Genomic DNA, 19,759 nt, shown 5'->3' with positions numbered 1-19,759 from the left:
CAGCACTGGAGCTGATCTTATCATCGCTCTTGTTTCTTGAAGGCATTTTTTTTTCTCGGGTTTTATGAGGGGGGGAATCTTTTTTTTTTCCCCTTGGGCAAGTTTGAGGCTTTTTCCTGGGCTGCAAATGGATTCAGAACATATTTTAACCCCAAGATCAGACTTCATGGAGTGGGGGGGGGGGGGGTGTTGCCATGGTTACCTTGAAAAAGTAACTTAGTTAGGATTGACTTTATATTACTTGATGACTCCGTTTTGAAAGTAACTCAGACTAGAAGTTACTTTACTTTGTCTTTTTATATGTGACATAACGCATTCGTGACGTCGGGAAAGCATATTACGAAATCCCATAATAAGCGTTTCCTTTTCTTACGTATGTGTTTGATAGTTATTTGTCTTTAGCGTTCCTCCAGTAATTTCTTTCTCTGTCAATCATCATGTAGTTTTGTTCCGAAGGAAAACCTGGAGTAAAAAACATCTGATTCCGATTCCTGACCTTGGAAAGTCACTGTCACCGATGACTTGACCGATTATTTCCACGTTGCATTTGTCTTCGCCGTTAGAATGTTGTTGTTGTTGTCGTGCGCTGTTTTTGTTTGTGTGAAATCATATTTTGGTGGGATTATAAATATGGATCCTATACGCTATTTTGTAATAACTCCAAAAGGTCATCACGAGGCCGGTCGCGGTTATCGCACTCATCACCTCAACGAGCTGCGTTGGTTTCCGACTTTGTCGTCTCCCGACCGCGTCTTTTAAACGAGCGACCTTATCGAGCTTCGGCGCCGGCGCGGCTCGTGCGTCCTCCGTCCAACAGAAATAATGACAGTCTCGTGAAGTGTGGGAGGTTAGCATTTAGGAATTAATTAAAGTGCAGAAACTAATGACCTACTCCATCTGCTAATCTGCAAACTGTCAACTGGGACTCCCTGAGGTATAGATCCCAACAATGTGGAAATCCCCCGGCAAAAATAAATAGGAAATAAAAAGACTCTTTGATTAATTTGTTTTGCTTTTAATATCGTAAACGAGGTTGCGTCGCGGCCTGATTATTTTATTTACAAACGATGGCCGGGCTTTGACTCCTGTGGTGCATGCGTGTGGCTTTTTCCAATAACAGCTGCCGGCGATAAGAATATGACGCATGCGACAGAGTTTTAATTACACTGTGATAGTCACATCATTAAAACGTGCTTCTATTTCTAAGAATAATCATTTGATCAAATCCCGTCAAGCGATGCAAGTTTATTTGTAGCGCAACACTCTTATCGATGGCAAATACATATTGCGTGACAGCGGCAAAGAAATTCAAATGAGATTAATTTGAAAGATGATAATCAAGATAAACTTTCAAGCAGGATAAAGGAGAAGATTTTGATCTCTTCTTTGTCAATCAGTATATAAGTGTGTGTGTGCGTGTGTGTATGTATGTATGTACGTATGTACGTATGTACGTATGTATGTTTATATATGTGTATATATATGTATATATATATATATATATATATATATATATACTGCGTTGCATGTGTTCGTATTGCCGCTGCTGTGCAGAACAGAGAGCTCATCAAGATCGTGTTTATTGGCCTACGTGACATCAGTGCAATTTTCAAGTGACAAAAGTTGACATGGTATATATAAACATATATAAAAATATATAACATAGCATTACATAACATTATATATATATATATATATATATATATATATATATATATATATATATATATATATATATATATATATATATATATATATATATATTCTTCTTACAGTGGGAAACATACAGCCAACCAATATATATATATATATATATATATATATATATATATATATATATATCTATATATATCTATATCTATATCTATATATATATATATATATATATATATATATATATATATATATATATATATAAAAAAAAAATATGGAGTGCTGTTTTTCTTACTTTCTCCTTGCGTTTGCTCCTGATTGGATATTTACTGTCGCAGCAGTGTCCCAATTAAGACTGCATTGTTGCATTGGAGAAGGAGAACTCTGACAGGCTCTCTTAACGAGAACACTGGCGCCGACAGTCGAGGCTCCCTCTTCAGCCAAATGGAAAATACATGAGAAAGCCACAATGTGGCCTTTTTAAAAGGCGCACTAATCAGCATCTGGAATGTAAATGGCCCACACTCTTACTGCAACTTATACATTAGAGAAATGGATTTTTGCTTAACGCCCTGAGAAACTCATTGAAGTCTTGCAATATTGATCAAATCTTTTCCACGTAGGAAACAGGCAAGCCTCCGTGCTGGTTCTCTGCCATTTTAGACCTCAGAGAGGGTAGAAGGATATAGGGAAAGAGTGAAGAGAGGGAGGAAGAGAAGGTTGCATGAGGACGGTGTCATGCCTCATTGCGTCGTCTGCATGTCGACGCAAGCAAATGAGCAAAGAAAGAGAAAAAAAAATAAAAAACGTGCTCATGTGCTCCCTTCATCTCATTTCAAAGCTGCTTTCTCTATCTACTACGTCAAATCCAAAGTGCTCTTTAGATCATTCTGGTCCTCACCTTGTATATATTTGTCTCTTTTTTCACCAAATTCTCATGGAAACCTCCTTCGGGATTGAAATGAATTTGGTAAATCATTAAAAAAAGCATTTTCATCCCCTCATTATCGACCGATAAGCAACTCTGCAAGATTCCGGTTTCCAAGCGTTTGGGAATATTTTCCATTACTGGCTGAAAATGTGATTTAACTCGGCTGTCACGCGTACTTAGAAAGGCAGAATCCACGGATGAAAGGTTTTGTGCGCGAACAAAAGTTAAGCGGGCGGACGTGAACGCTCGGGAGAGGAGTGGCGGGATGGGGGGGGGGGGGGTCAGCCTGAGTCCGAGAGGCTTAAGGCTAAAAGAAAGCAACGCGAGACATGCAAGGAAAAGGAGGTTAAAGGATGGGAAACAACTACGCTGGCCGTCTTTGTTTCTTGTTGCGCAAGGAGGGGAACTCAATTCGTGGAGTTCCGTGAGGAGTGAGAGAGAGCGGCGCAAAATCTAAATCTGCCCGTCGACAGTGGAACAAAGATGGAGGGTGCTAATTAGGTTGAAGTTGAAAACAACATAAACAATTCCAGTATAATGGCAATTTCAAACATTGTACATTTCAGAACATGACCAAAGTGCAGCCGAGAGAAATGCGTCCAATTTTGGGGAAACAAATTTCGTTCGTAAGTGTAGGTAAGCAGAGCTCACAGCACTATCCGTTTGTTTTGCTTAAATGAACAAAAAAACGGGGAGGAGACAAGACAGCTCCGGGTCCTGCTGGAGGCTCCGTAAACAACCAGATATGGATCCGGCGCCATGGGAGGCCGGCTGGCCGGCTGGCCGGCCGGCGAGGAAGCGGCGCAAACACTTCAGCGCCAAGGTGCGCCAGAACCCGTGTTCTTCAAGGTGTTATCGAGCCTCATCAGAGTGTCGTGCTGTTCTTGCCTGCCGCTTCCTACCTACCTACCTACCTACCTACCTACCTACCTACCTACCTACCTACCTACCTACCTACCTACCTACCTACCTACCTATCTATCTATCTATCTATCTATCTATCTATCTATCTATCTATCTATCTATCTATCTATCTATCTATCTATCTATCTATCTATCTATCTATCTATCTATCTATCTATCTATCTATCTATCTATCTATCTATCTATCTATCTATCTATCTATCTATCTATCTATCTATCTATCTATCTATCTATCTATCTATCTATCTATCTATCTATCTATCTATCTATCTATCTATCTATCTATTTCTATTTCTCTCTCTCTATTTCTATTTCTCGCTCTCTATTTCTCTCTCGCTCTCTATCTCTCTATTTCTCTCTCTCGCTCTCTATCTCTTTTTCTCTCTCGCTCTCGCTCTCTATTTCTCTCTCTCGCTCTCTATCTCTATCTCTATTGCTCTCTATCTCTTTTTCTCTCTCGCTCTCGCTCTCTATCTCTATTTCTCTCTCGCTCTCTATCTCTATTTCTCTCTCTCGCTCTCTATCTCTATCTCTATTTCTCTCTCTCTCTCTCGCTCTCTATCTCTTTCTCTCGCTCGCTCTCTATCTCTATTTCTCTCTCTCTCTCTCTCTGTCTCTCTCTCTCTGTCTCTCTCTATTTTCCTATCTCTCTATATCTCTCTATTTCGCTCTCTCTATCTCTCTTTATCTCTCTCTCTTTATCTCTCTCTCTTTATCTCTCTCTCTCTCTCTCTCTCTCTCTCTCTCTCTCTATCCAGCGCTCTATCTCTCTATCTACGTCCATCCATCCATCCATCCATCCAACCACCCACCCACCCACCCACCTTTTGTTTGAATATCAATTTGCACACACAGAGTCAACAAGTGAATCGAAACGTTTCAAGATTCCCCGCCTACTTTCCGCCGCCCGCACGTGTTCTCCGACGGTCCATTTGTATTTGATTTGGAAAGGCCGAGTCAGTTCTATATGTCCGTGAACCAAAGTGACATCCTCTTTAGCTTACCTTAGCAGGCAGTGTGTCTGAAAATGCACCCTGGGCGTATCCACGCGCTCGCACATCTCCGATGCAATCAGTCCGGCGTCGTGATCCATTGCGCTCTAACGATCGGTCTTTAGGCCGATGCCGCGGCCTGTGGGCCAGCTCTGCCACTGTGCATCTCATCAGGGCCCATTCATCAGCGCACCTCTGCTCCTCCATCACCGTGGCCTCCCGATAACCCGCACGCACGTGACAACCCGTCCGGCCGGTCGGGATTTCAGGCTGAACCGAAAAAAAAATGCACGGTAACTTTGAGACTTCAGTCTTAACTTGACCTTTGAACTTGCAAATCCAACCGTTTAATTCTTTGCTATTGTTCCCTAACGAGGAGCCCGAAAGATTTGGATGCAGCAATCGGTAATATTCGTCGTTCTATGCAGAGGATAAAGAAAGTGTTCAAGCGCTGCCACGTGGATGCTAATTAGCGTTAAGCTAGCAGACTGAAAGGCAGAGATATGTTGTGGTATCTGTACGCTCGATGCTCATCAGTCACTAGTCAAGCAGCAGGATGGCGAGGGGAGCAGGAGGTGGCATCCCGGGGCTTGTCGATGGGTGGTATGCTGAACACGAGTGTTGGCCTAATCGCGCCGTTGTCTGCCGTTCTGCTCCAGAGCATCCGACTCCTCGGGGTGCCAGCCTTCTGCCATCGAACGCCGTCCCTCCCGCTCTCGTTCGAGTTTGCCGAGCCGAGTTGTCGTGTTCAGCCTCGTTGATCCCTGTTTACTCTTCTCCTTTTGGATCACTTTCATCTGGAGAAGTTCTCAAGTCCCAGGGCGATTGCCTCAGACTGCCAAGTGTTGGTGTTTTCTATCAGAAAATGAGATCAAGATTCTATAAATCCTTTGAAATCTTTTCCCCTGATCAATATAACCTTTAATCTGTAGAATTAAATTTCGAAAAAAAAACTTTTTAAAAAGGAAGGAAAGATTAGACAACTTGCAAAAGTGTACACACCCTCGTGACTGGGGATGTGGCTGTATTTAGAATGCACCAATTCAAAAGTCATGTTAAATTTGAGTCAGGATATCGGATGAATACAAAATAAAGTTCAGCGTTTTTAGTAGGCTTTTCCTGTCATGTAAAAATATTGAAAGGTTAAAAATAATTTCATATGCATTAGATATACAGGACAAACTAGGAGAAAATAAAAATCTAAAATAAATTATTTGATTTTGATTCATTGATGATTTTGTTTTTATTTCATATTTTATTTTTGGGGAAAATGAAGCTTCAAATTTGCTTCATGAACCACTTGTATTTTTTTACTCCTCTAGATGGCACTGTTGCTTTGAAAAAAGAGGTTTAACAAGTGACTGGTGCTTTAAACCCAACGTGGAACAGAGCGTGAAAATCCAACTGGTTCATGAACCAAATTTGATGCTTCATTTTTCCATCACTAAAAACAACATAAATTCCCAAGAGCAAAATTTCAGGAATTTTTTCGCAAATACTGAACCATCTGAGCTGTTCTGGTTTTTTATGAACACGGCCATGAGCACAGCGTCGTGCAAATGTGCAGCACAAGAAAGCAGCTGCAGGGGATCCGTCAGTCAAGCGAGCCGATCGATCTTATTGATTTGCAAACGGCTACTCGAGATGCATCGTTTGCAGAGAACAATATGTCAGCGTGTACGGTGAGTCAAAGGGCCATGTCCAAAATGGCTACTTGGGCAATGGGCTCAGTGTCAAGTCCATTGCAGGCATTTCAGGAATACTGCATCACATCAACAAAAGTGGCCCGATGTAAGGTTACTATGGCAACGACTTTTCTCCTCATTACAAGCCAGCGTCTCATTGAGATGATTTCCAAAAAAATGTAACGACGATGCTTCTTTTTTGCGTCATCTTGTTGCCGTCCTGCCCGGCGCACAACAATAGCTTCCAAGAGAATACGTTTCCTGGAAATGAATCGCTTGGGAATCGACCCAGAAAGATGTTGATGTAACCGTCCTTGCAGCTCAGCGAGGCGGGGTGAGGCGGGGTGAGGGCTGTTATGGAAATTTGGGATAGAAGCACAGCTGGTGATCTGTCACAAATAAGGACAACAATGGACGGAAGACACCCAACGTTTGATGTTCCATTTTTTTTTTCTCCACTTCTTCTCATTGTTTGTCGATCAATGGCAAACATAAAGGCTCATGTTACCTTTTCCTGCCATTTTGCCGCCTCTCTTCTACACTTTGCTTATTTTAGTTTTCATGTCTCGCTGGCCTTGATGTGAAACGATACATTATCAGAGGCGAAAAGAAATACATCAGCTTGTTAAAACACACTTTGAGGAGAAGTTCAAAAAGGAAACATTGGCTTGTTTGCGCAGTTATCGACAACTGAAATGACCTCAAGCTATTTTTTTTTTTCCCCTCGAGCAACCGTGAAGAATAGACGCGTGTAAAAAAAATACAAGAGTATTTTTTCCCCCCCCAGCATCCCTCGATGGTAGCGATGGTGCACATCAACTTGACAATCAACAAAACTGCTTCCACTGTGTTATTTTAAATGAGCCCAAATTGTTGCTTTAAAAGTACTTTTTGGGTAGCGCTGCACTCCTCAAGTGTTGATCCTTATCCAACCTTACAATTTGTTCTTATTATCAAAAGTAACATGTCATCAAAGACAATACAAAGAAGTGTCATTGACCTTTTGATGAATGATGTTTTTGCAGATATTCGCGACCGCAGAAAGAAGCCGGTGATGCTCTTCATTCACGGAGGCTCGTACATGGAAGGCACCGGAAACATGTTTGACGCCAGCGTCCTTGCCGCCTACGGCAACGTCATTGTGGTGACTATGAATTATCGTCTTGGTGTGCTGGGTGAGTCATGAGGCCTTTGTATTGATTGTTCTGACTAACAGTTTACATTTTTTTCATTCTAAATTGGGGTCTGAAAAGATTTTGCTCCGCTTGCGAACGAGAAGCCAAGTGTGCTTGCTTCAAACTTTTCCATCACCCCCAGCAGAAGTTTTTTGGGAAACAAAAGTGTATTGGGCATTGTATATGTTGTGCATTTTGAAAACAAAAGTATTTTTCTTTCAAATGATCACACAAAGCAGCAACATAGAGAAACTCAACTCATCTCAAACCAGGTTTTTCTTTTTATTTGAATTCAAAAAGTTCAGTGCCATTCAGTCTTTGATTTCTCTCCAGACAGGACACAAATGCCCTTCAGGTCTTTAAATCTGGCTATCATCCACATAGTATGCTATGTTTTTAAGATGGAACCAAAGGTAAACATATACAATGAAAACAGCAGGGGCCCTAAAGTTGAACCCTGTGGAACACCAAACGACAGTGGGACGGAATAGAACTCAGAGCAAGAAATAAAATAAGACAAAAGCTAAAGCAAAAAAAAAAAAAGTAATACTCAGCAGCAGGCAGACGTGCAGGCAGGCTCGTGATCCCCGGCGAGCGTACGCGTCGGGAATTGTGCAACGTTAAATACGTAACAGGCCGCCCGGCGCCTGACCTCAACGCTGCTCGGCTGCCGTGGTGACAGACGTCACGAAAACCCTCGTCCGAGGGAGCGCGATGAAAGTGAGACGACGCATTTATTTGCACGTGATCAATGGCGGAGGGCATCAAAACCCGCACACACCAAGATGAGGGTGACAGATGAGAGAAGTGATGGCAGGAGAGAGATGAGAGGGAGGCCAGAGAGCAGGAGGGGGGGGCGGATGGGCGGCTGGGTGGATTTGCCTGCCATGCTAAAAATAAAAGCCGCAGAGCCCACGTTCGACGCTCTTGAGGTGTATGTGTGTCTGTTAGACATTCTTGCATCTTCGGATCCCCGAGCAGTGCGACGTGCAAAATGGAGGTTTGAGAATTTGTGTTTTTTTGATTTTCACACAATTGCACACAGTCTCTTGTCTTCATTTGCTAGCGTTCGTCTCGGCTGCGCTGCTTCCGCAATGTGAATGTTACTTAATTTTTTTTTTTTTTAATCCAATCAGATTTTAGCATCCATGTGTTGCCACGACAGTCCAATCTGTGTATATATTCAAAGTGGGACTTTTTTTTTTACCAAATTTTAAACTCGTCCTCATAGGGCTCTTGATGACATCTGTATTTTTTCGTCCTGTGATTGGTTCGTCACAGCTGACAAGCAAAACCTCGATAGCAAACTGTACATATTTAATAATCTGTTTTTTTAAAATAATTTTATTATATTGTTACGTAAATATTGACTGTGAACTGCTCGAGATGATTTTGTGTGCACACTTTTGCTTGTGTAGCATTGTGAGAACAACCTGACATGACCAGAGACATTTTCCAGACACCCAGGCAGAACAATCTGAGTACATTGGCTATGACACACACACGCACACAAAATAGATCAATACACACGCACACACCAACACGATACACATGCACACATAACATGCTAAATTCTTAGTCTCCATAGCAACCCCCACAAGAATTGATGCGACAAGTGCTCTCCACTTAATAAGCAGTATGAGTCTGTTACCTCTTGTGGCCCCGAAATGCAAAACAACAAATAATAACGAAACACAAAATCAAAAAACTGAAAACTTAAAATATCAAAGTGAAAAAAATAGCAATAAAATCACAATAGCAAATTTAAAACCACAAAAGCAAAAAAAAAAAAATCATTGCATAAAAAGATCCAATAGCAAATGAAAAAACACACACAAAATAATGACTAATTAGAAAAAAAACCTCAAAACAGTAATCACGGCAAATTCAAAACCACCTGATCAAATCATCAAGCATACAGCAAATCTAAAAATTGCAAAAAAAATCTAAACTGTCAAATGCTCTTTCATATTTGCGCTTTTTGAGATCCTGTTGTGTTTACTTATTTGTAGTTATGTTTTGCACTTCAGGCCCCCCTAGGGTATTACACACACACACACACACACACACACACACACACACACACACACACACACACACACACACACACACACACACACACACACACACACACACACACACACACACGCGCGCTGTCAAAAGTCATACTTGTTCAGTTTTGACATTTTCCTCACCGCCAATCAGCCGATCCCCGCAGGCGCTCTCTCAACGGCACGTTTGTGAAGTTTACAACTTTGCTTGCCGCCTGCCATCATCAGCGCTCCTTCATCGCCGCTCTCCATCATCAGCGCTCCTTCATCGCCGCTCTCCGTCGTCTTGTCTCCCCCCCCCCCCCCCCCCCCCCTCCTGGTGGCCCACTTTTTTGCTGCGGGCGCTCTGACAAAAAAATGCCAGTTACGGGACCGATTAGGCGGTCGCATTTTTTTCCTGTCAAAGCGTTGTCGGCGGGGAGCTGCCGGCCGCTAATAGCCGGGATTGATCATCATTACGCTGAGATGACAGCGCCTTGAGTCATCACGCATCGCTCCCGGGATGCCCGCGAGATGACGCCCCCCCGGGGTATGGCACTGTTATTTAGGGGATTCTCTCACAAGACTCTGGTGTAATGTAAACAAGCAGAATGAGTACATGGAAGCCTCAAACTCCACAGAGGGAGCCAAAATTAGAACGCCCCGCTGCGAGAGGCGGACGCGCTAACCGCGCTCTCTGTTTTGAGTTCATCCCGAGGGTGATTGACGAGGTTCGTCCGTTGGAGCGAGCCTTCACGCACGAGCGATTTTCCCCGTAAAGTTGGAAGCGTGAATGGTCGCCCGTTGCGCCGCAGGTAAACAACATATGGCAGTCAAGATGCTTCGGCGCTGCCCGAGTTAATGTCTCACTGCAGGACGGGACTTGCTTTCTGTTGTTTTTTGACATTGGGTACACCAGCAGCTCAATGGGAAAGCGTGTTGGTTGAAATTGGGCCACAGTGTTGTCGTGAATGGCTGCCAATAGAAAGGCTTGACTTGTCGTCATTCATGAAATTTGCTAACAAGAAGTGTTTGGGATAGTATTAGCTAAATGCTAATGTCATTATATGCTTGACAGTCAAAATGTGAAAGTCGAAATTGGGATTTTGGCTTCTCTCGTTTGTAAAAAAAAAAAAAAAAAAAAAAGGGCCCAGTGGCACGCTGTGTTGTTAAGTTCCCGACATCGTGAAAGTAATCCGAATGCACCATGTTAGCGTAGCGTGTACGTGATTGTGCCGACCCCAAGCGCGCTTTAAACTTTTTAAAAACATCCCGGATAGAGCTTAGTGTCAAACTAAGCACACAAACAAAATAATAACAGACATTTTATATTTACATCGCCAAGTTTTGTTTTTGAAAACATCACCGGTGCTAATGCTAAAGTCAGTGTGAAATCCCATTGACATGCTAACTACAAATGAGCACTGAATTCTGTGAGTCATATTCTTTCAAATAACGATGATCCATACACAAATATTTATTCTTAGTCAAGCCATCATCAGCTGGATCTCAGTGATCTCAACCCCACCGAACTCTAGACGCGTGCCAGTGGCGTTCCAGCAAATATCTCCTCTTATTTCTGCGTCATTTCTCATTTTACCGCTTCTTGCTCGGCCCATTACTCCACTCTTCGCCTTTTTTTTTTTTTTTTTGCCAGGCCAGTTTACACGCCGCTGCATCCATCGTGTATGTTCCACAGACGCGGGAGGGGAGGCTTTGTACCGGGCGGCAGCTACGCCATTGCATCTTTATGGGCCCATCAAATGCGGCAGAAAGAGCACCTGAGGCCATGAGAGCATTTGCACGCAATGACTCATGTCATGCACAATACTTAAAAATACACAGATACTACAGACTTTGTGTTTTCCAGTCCAAAGAACACAAAAAAAACAAAAGTACCGTCTTACAATGTCGACATCCAGCTGACTTTGAGGAAGGGAAGGGGGGTGGGTTAGCTTTTCTTCAAATGGCCTTTGAGCAGATGTGGGTGTCGGAAGCAGCAAACGGGACTTGGCACCTGATCTGACTGCTTGGCAGTCTTCCTTTCCCTTCCTGCCCTCCATGTCAGGCCAGTCAACGTGATGCAGGACTCGGGATTTTTTCTGCAGCTCATACATGCAAAATAAATGAAACCCTGTGTGGATTTAAAAAATCCACACACCTTTGTGGCACTGCTAGGTTTTGTGATCTAAAAAGATGAGACCAAGATAAATCATTTTCGTTTCCCTGCATTGAGGTCACCTATAATCTATAGAACTCAAGGATTAAAAGCAAACAATGTGGTTGCGTAAGTGTACACACTCTCATGTGGCACGACTGCCAATTAAGTGCTTTTGATTAACCTCAAATAAATTGCAGATGTTTGTTTGACTACTATTTTGAGCTTTTCATAATTCACTCTGCCTTTGTAATGATGAACAGCTTCAAAACGTTACCCAAAAAATTTCAGACTTCTGAAAAAATAGCCAACTAGAACATCTGAACTTATTTGGTGTTAATCAGAGAATTAAAATTAATTAAATTAAATTAAAATGTTGGCGGGTGTGTGCTGACTTGAATTCTGAACACTATCATCTGAGTTATGAGAGGGTGTGCGCACTTCTGCAACCACATTCAATTTTGGATTAGCTTTCCCTCTTACAAAGACAGAATTACGTTTAATAAATACGAACATAACATAAGCCATTCTGACATTTATTTGTTTCACATCGCAAAAGGATGACATCTGAACAAGGGTGTGTAGACTTCTTCTATCTACTGTATTTGGAGACTATGGAACATGGGCAACCTCATTCCTGACAATTGTAAATTTGCGCCCACTGTTGATTTATGCATTAGATCCACCATATGGATAATGCATGAAGCGAACACAGCCAAATACTGCCCGCCAGCATTCATGTGTGTGTCAAGTGCTCAAATTCCTTCCGGCGTGCTTTTGATTTTCTCCCACTGTCTTTGGAAGGACCGTTTGCGTATACACGTGGAAAAAAATCCGGGAAAATTGTTAATTTCATTATATAGTTTTTAAAAAAAATTCCCGATCGTCTGCGGAATTGGTTATCGGAGTTTTCGCTGCTAAATACGGAAGTGGGCATCAGCTTCAACAAAATGGTTATCAAATTTAAATGTGGATGGATTGTCCTGGTGGGCAGTGGGGAATACCTGCCGAGCACCCCGCCCTGTTGAGATTGGAAAAGGTCGAACGCGGGAAGAAAACGGGATGGCAATCAGCTCTTCTCGATTGCCTCAGGTGTCCCGCGGGAGACATTGATCCGGAACGGAAGTGTCACGGAGAGACCGAATTCATGAATGCGGAGGAGGTCGCGAGCTGTGATGGAACCCGAGTCCAATAATTAGTGGTACGGCCCGTTTTAGCTCGGGAACTGTAAATCCTGGTTTGTTTCCAGCGCAGGATGTGAAGGCGGACAGAAGGACAATGGAGGACATCGGCGTTTTGTGTTCTTTCTGGCGACCACACCGTGACAACTTTCAATTTTCCTTGCTGTTCTGAAAGGGGCTACCATATACGGCAGTGTGTGTGTGTATGTGTCTAGATGGAGATATAGATTTTTAGAAATTTTCATTTTGACATATTTGGAGAGAGATGGAAGTCATTAAAGCGAGATGGATGGATAGAGATAGATAGATAGATAGATAGATAGATAGATAGATAGATAGATAGATAGATAGATAGATAGATAGATAGATAGATAGATAGATAGATAGATAGATAGATAGATAGATAGATAGATAGATAGATAGATAGATAGATAGATAGATAGATAGATAGATAGATAGATAGATAGATAGATAGATAGATAGATAGATAGATAGATAGATAGATAGATAGATAGATAGATAGATAGATACGAAGGTACGTACGAAGGTACGATACATTCATAGGTACGATACATTCATAGGTACGATACATTCATAGGTACGATACATTCATAGGTACGATACATTCATAGGTACGATACATTCATAGGTACGATACATTCATAGGTACGATACATTCATAGGTACGATACATTCATAGGTACGATACATTCATAGGTACGATACATTCATAGGTACGATACATTCATTGATACGATACATTCATTGATACATTCATTGATACATTCATTGATACATTCATTGATACATTCATTGATACATTCATTGATACATACATTGATACATACATTGATACAAAGATACATAGACATACACAAGTCTGTGACATGAGCTCAACCAGCCGCACTCGAGTCATTTTGGCATCCGGCTGACTCCAGCATGACAAAAACAGATGTTGCGGAGCTCCCTTCCTTCCCGTCACCTCCATCTCCCCCGGTCAAGGTTGCTCATCAATTATGAATCAGTGGAAATCATTCCCACGACGGATCCATGATGCAAATGTTTTTGTTGTTGGAATGTGTGGGAAAAAACTAATATGGGTTTAGCCTGCTTGATAGTCACCGCAGATGATTACTCTGCTTAAAAATAGACGCAGATGATGGTGATTTAATTACACCAGAGTGTGTGTGTGTGCGTGCGTGTAAATGTTAATTATGTAACCAAAAGACGCCCTCTAAATGGAAGCTCCGAAGCGAAGCGTGTCGTGAGGTCGCCTGCCGACAACGCTTCCCATCTACCGTGTGTGAATTGAACTCCTGGAAGAAATTTCTTAAAATGTTGTGTTTGTGTACGAGTGTTGAGATCATCTGTCAAAGTTGCGTCACCACTTGTCCTCAGAAACCCTCAGCCAGGCCGCGGGGCTGACAAATTGCACCTGTCTCTTTTCCAGATCTTTACGGGAAACGTCGGTAAAAATGCCTCTCAGGCAGGTTCTCGCTCAAAGTGAGAACAAAGCATTTCTTCTCGGACATCCCGGAGCTAGTAGTGGAAATCTTTCAAGTCGTTAATTATCTTAACGCGGCATCCCGGAGAGGTTAAAACCAAAAGGTAAGCGTCTCTTAATGAGACGAACCTAAAGTCCTCCATCTCGTCACGGAGGCCGACAGCTCAGGCGAGGACGTTCGCACCTCGACTGTAAGACCCGACACAGTGGCGAGGCCACAAAAGCAATCAGCGTGTCTGTATTGTCGTCGTGTCGCTTTGCTTGTTTCATCAAAGCGCCATCTCGACAGAGTGTGGCGGGCCACTTGTCTCTCAAAGCATCTGCTTCATTTGGAAGGGACAATAGAAGATGTTTGCTGCTTGTGAGCAAGAACAAATACGACCTGCTAGACATATGAAGTCGGGCTTAGCTTGTCTACCTTGCTGCTCAAAAATTCTTGTTTTAAGTCTCTGGACGTGTGAACACTTGTCTATGTTTCCAAGCATATATATATATATATATATATATATATATATATATAGTCAAGTATGACTATATACTTATATATATATAGTCATACTTGACTATATATATATATATAAAAAAAGACGAGGCAACCTAAAAAAGTCGTTCTGGGGATTTAAGATACAGCAGGCCTCCATTTCCCAAACTTTTTTTTTTTTTTTTTTTTTTTTTTTTTTTCTTATGCAATGCATAAGGCCCATGTACTTGAAACACAAGAACATCTTGGATGTTTATGATCTATGTTTTTTATATATATATATATATATATATATATATATATATATATATATATATATATATATATATATATATATATATATATAAAACCCAACATTGAATAAATTACACACAATCTGCAGGACATCATCCATATATATATATATATATATATATATATATATATATATATATATATATTTATGACCAATGTTTGCAAAAAATATATAAAATCAAAATTATTCCAAGATACACAAAACAAAATAATGGTGTGTGTGTGTGTTTAGATTCCACTTTACATTCATTGAGGAAGCCTATGGCAATGCGACTTGTTTTGTTGATTGTTTTTGACGAAGTAACTCCCCCCCCCCCTTCTGGTTTGCACTCTACTTTTGTCACAGACCAATCAATCCCCTACTCTATCTTTAATAGGCCCCCCATGTCATTCTCTGATTATAATCAGAGAAGGAATGGGTTCTAGGGCTAAATGAGGGATGGTGAGAGGTAATTAGCAGACTAATAACTCCAAGTCGTGACGCGCCGAAAGAAAAGACAGATGGAGGGATTGGTGAACGAGTGGAAGATGGAGGGTCGATGAAAGCGACAGCCGCCGAAATCCCATTATCATTAAAAGGAGGATAAACTATTTATGCTAATACACATTGTGAAATTAATATAGAAACCCAACATTATTATATTCTTTCATGGATCACAAAATGCATAAGGCCGCAAAAAAAGTTTTTTGAAAAAAATGTACGATGACTTACGTCGCATCGCTTTAACCTTTTGTGTCGACCGAAAATCCCATATATTCTTTATCCTCTGCGTAGAATGACCCTCATTCGTGCTGTAGTGATGTGACAAAGACAGATTTACTCACATTGCAACCATTTTGTTGTGATTTGGGAAGGCTGCAGCACATTAATGGCCATTTTAGTCCATTAAATGAAGAAAATGTTTTTCCCTTCATTTTTAAACCCAGTTTTTGCCGTGATGTGTTTATTACGGTGGCAAACTGAGAGCCGTGCCGCATCCCCCGTCCGCCTGCCAAATAGGGAGCCAGCTTCCCCCTGATAACTTTAATCAACGCCGCGAGGATGCCAAATAGTGAGCAACTCTGGCTCGGATGAGTCCGATTGTTCTGAGCTCGGGTGATTTTTGAGATGGACGCTTGTTGGTTTAAATTTGATCGTTCAATAACTTCTGCTCCTCTGCCGCCGACCTTTTGAGATCTTTGGGCAAAAAGAAAGAAACACTTGTGGCTTTGGTGAAAATGAAACCTCTCCGCTTCTGGCCTCAAGTGTAATGAATCTTCTCCAGCTAGATTGGAATCTTAAAAAAAACATTTCTCTTCATGTGCAACATCTTTTATAAACTTTTAAGGCAGCTGCCTTGATTTAAATTCTAAATCTGAACATTGTATATTTTCGTCTGAGCTGCCTCGCTTGCATCTTTTTATGCCTCGCTATGAATTATTCATCAAGGCCCTTTCTACGTCTTTGATGGCAGTCGGAGTGTCAGCCCGGCGCTACCTTTCAATATCTCACCAAAGTTCTTTTGACTCGGCACGTTCCTTTCATTCCGAGTCGTATTTTTAACACTTTCTCAAGCTCGGGTGTGACTTGAAGTGTCACCGCGTCTGTCGGGTATCCGTTCATTCACCAGGAATAAAAGCGTCCGGGCGCCTCGGTTCCGGGTCCTTGTTCTCGCTTTTGGCGCCGGCCGCTCGATCGATTGCACTCCAACTCGCGTTTACGGCCTGACAATGCATTTAATATCCTTTACGGTGACGGCGACTGATTTACGGCGTCCGCTTTTGACGTGGTTTATTGGCCGGCGACTGTACGCCGGCCAGCTGAAATGACGTGAATAGCACTCGGCGGAAAGACGGCTTATTCGGAAGCGTTCAGACGTGGTCTATTTGCTTCGGCGCTCGTAGATAAACGCCCGTACAAGATGTCTGACAGGTGCTCTCGCTTTGTGCGCCGCAAATTGCTTGCTTCGTTGCCCATTGTCCTCGGCCGGAAGACTTCTTTGTTATCGTTGCTTTGTCCTTCCGTGTGGGCCGCACGACTTTCATTTGTCAGCGTGCTAAGGAGAGCAGGTCAATCGGTGACGTGAATTTGACAAAAGTTTAATTGTCATTTAATTGGAATCTGTCATGAGCCAAGGGTTGTTATGTTTGAAGCAGGTTGTTTTTTTTAATCACAAAACATATGCAATGAACAACAGAGTATGCGGTCTTGCTAGCTAACTGCTAGGTAGCATCTCCGCCCAATGAAAGGCCGCAAGCTCACTCACGAATACATGCTAACGCTGCTACCTTGCTAGCATGACTTATTCATGAAGGCTGTATTGGCAAAAATGAAATGTTATCCGTTTAATGTTGTCTATTTTGGCTGATTTTTAATTGTCAAGGTTATGGAATCTGTCGAGAAGAGACTTGTTGAGAAAGGGTTGTGGTGTTTAAAGCACTGTTGTTGTTTTTTCATCACAAAACATGCACTGAACGACAGTGTAGTCTTCCTAGCTAACTGCTAGCTAGCATCTCCACCCAATGAAACGCTGCACACTTACTAACATATACATGCTAACGCTGCTACATTGCTAGCATGACAAATCATCAGCACTGGTTATATATATATATACATATATATGTATATATAGATATATGATATATAAACATTCCACCAGGGGTCGCTGTTTCTGCTTTGAGTATGTGCTGGTTTAGTCACAAGTTTTACATTAGTTTGTTTGTGATCGTTTGGTTTTCAGCAAGATTTATGATGCTCTATTTTTGTTTTTGTTAATCAGAAGGAGCCCAGCCATAAATGATCAGGCATCATTTATGCAAAGCAGATTCGGCTGACACGTGTGACTCATGTATTTGTTTTGTTTGGACAGCCACACAAAAGCTGCTCGCTGTTCATGTGCCGGCATGGTTGGCAGATGAGATATATGTGCAAGGGGGAAAGAGTTGTCACACATTTTCAATCAAATGTGGCAAAAGGCACGAATGACACAAGCTGGACAAACTCCAAGCTCAACAGAATGCGGCCAAGTTTGAGCTGGTGGTGGAGGAGTTCCAAAATCTAGGCCAGCTCTGTTCCAAGTCTTGTAGTATTTCACGAGGACGCCGCGCAATCGCCACACTCGACTTTTAGCTACCACACACGATCGCCGTTCCTGATTTATCCGGTGATGAAATCAGTTCAGGTGACGATGCCGACCTTCCACTTGGGAGCTCCAGCTCGCTATATGTTCAGCTCACACATATGCAAACGTGTGTGAGGTCTGTTGGGAGCTGGCCTGCTTTCGCTTGCACATACGTCGTGCAGCTTGAGAAGACATAAAAAAAACTTAAAAGGAAATCCATGGAGAGAAGATGGAAGCACACAGCAGAGGAATGCGCCGTGGTTTTTATAATCCTGCCGTCTCTCTTTTAGCCTGAGAGATGCTTCCTTGTAAATGTGTGAACGATTTTCGAAAAGAATCCAATTGCGATTTCCCCTTATGTTACAATTTAATATGAGATCTATTTTTTTTTCCCAAGGTCCTCTTCTTATGTTTTTTTTTTTAACACAAGCAACATACGACATGGATAAGATTATTGTTGCTCACCGAAAGAAACCTTATTTGTCTAAATATGCAAAAGTTAATAATAACAATAAATAAATTAATTAATAAAATATTAAGAATTTGTAGTAATGTTCTTTTCAAGGAGGAGGTGGTGAGGAAACGGACGCAGGTCGTCATCAGGGTTTGTTCAAGGTTCCAAATGTTTGTTACGACAAAAAAAACAAAAAAACATTAAAACTGTTGCCGAACATCTGGTAAATATCTGCTACCTTAAATGAATCTTGACATTAAAGCACAATAATTTAAAAAAATTTTTTACAAGTGGTATAATAAATTGATGGTAGGTACAACTGAAACGGAGCAATGTCTAGGAACTTCAAAAAGCTGTTTTATTTTTTTTATTTTTTACCAAATGTCCTGAAAAGTGGCCATTTTTGCAGTACGAGGATTACATCCGACACGTTCTAATTTCAAGGGTCATCATTTTAGATGTGTGCAGTCAAAAGTGCAAATAGAGAACGGTTCAAGAGGCAAAAGTATATTTGCATGGCACACGAGGTCTGACCTTTGTGCCCGCTCTCTTGGAGTCAGATGAAACAGTGTTTCTCTGTCCGGCTCTCACAGAACATCCACTATCCCCCTCCTCCCCCTTTACCTCTCTCTCCACCCTGTCGTCTTTTTTTTTTTCTCTCTCTCTATCCGCAACCATTTTAAAGACTATTCACGCTACGCTTTCATCTCGGTCACTTTTGTCCGAGCGTCTTGTCAGATTAGGATGAATGTGCTCGGCGAAATGTGCTCGAGTGAACTTCTGCGGGTGTTCTCTCGTGCTGCTTCCGCCGTCAATGCTTTGTTCAAAGGAAAATAAGATTGCGTCTCTTTATTGATGTTTCGTTTCATGAACTCGGGTGATTGTAGCATGCCTCGTCTGAGTGCTAGACCTTCACTGTATGGATTTAATGGGTGACCTTTTGCAGCTCACATAATGAAGAGTAATTAACATCCATAAAAGGATGAATCGAACATATTGTCTTGTTTAGCGGGACTAATCAACGATATTAAGTAGCGATTATCAAGGCAAATGTCAAAGTACAGCAGACAAACTTTGAGGACTGTTAGATATTCAATTTGTTTGAGCAACAGAGTATGCGGTCTTGCTAGCTAACGACTAGCTAGCATGTCCGCCTAAAGAAACGCTACAAGCGCACAAACACATACATGCTACAT

At 41.8% G+C, this 19,759-nt stretch overlaps 1 protein-coding gene across 1 annotated transcript in view; it reads left to right on the top strand.

The window, feature by feature from the left end:
- The window catches only part of nlgn2a (neuroligin 2a), a 54,152-nt gene that overhangs the window by 27,180 nt on the left and 7,213 nt on the right, over positions 1–19,759 (top strand). The window contains exon 4 of the mRNA XM_085904912.1: positions 7,211–7,360. Coding sequence (XP_085761038.1) covers positions 7,211–7,360 — 150 coding nt within the window. The remainder of the gene's footprint in view (positions 1–7,210; positions 7,361–19,759) is intronic.

The sequence above is a fragment of the Syngnathus leptorhynchus genome, chromosome 2 (assembly GCF_054491065.1).
Source record: "Syngnathus leptorhynchus isolate UIUO chromosome 2, UIUO_Slep, whole genome shotgun sequence".
NCBI classification, from domain to species: domain Eukaryota; kingdom Metazoa; phylum Chordata; class Actinopteri; order Syngnathiformes; family Syngnathidae; genus Syngnathus; species Syngnathus leptorhynchus.
Note: the sequence above shows the minus strand (reverse complement) of the source record. Positions and strands in the feature narration are given on the sequence as shown.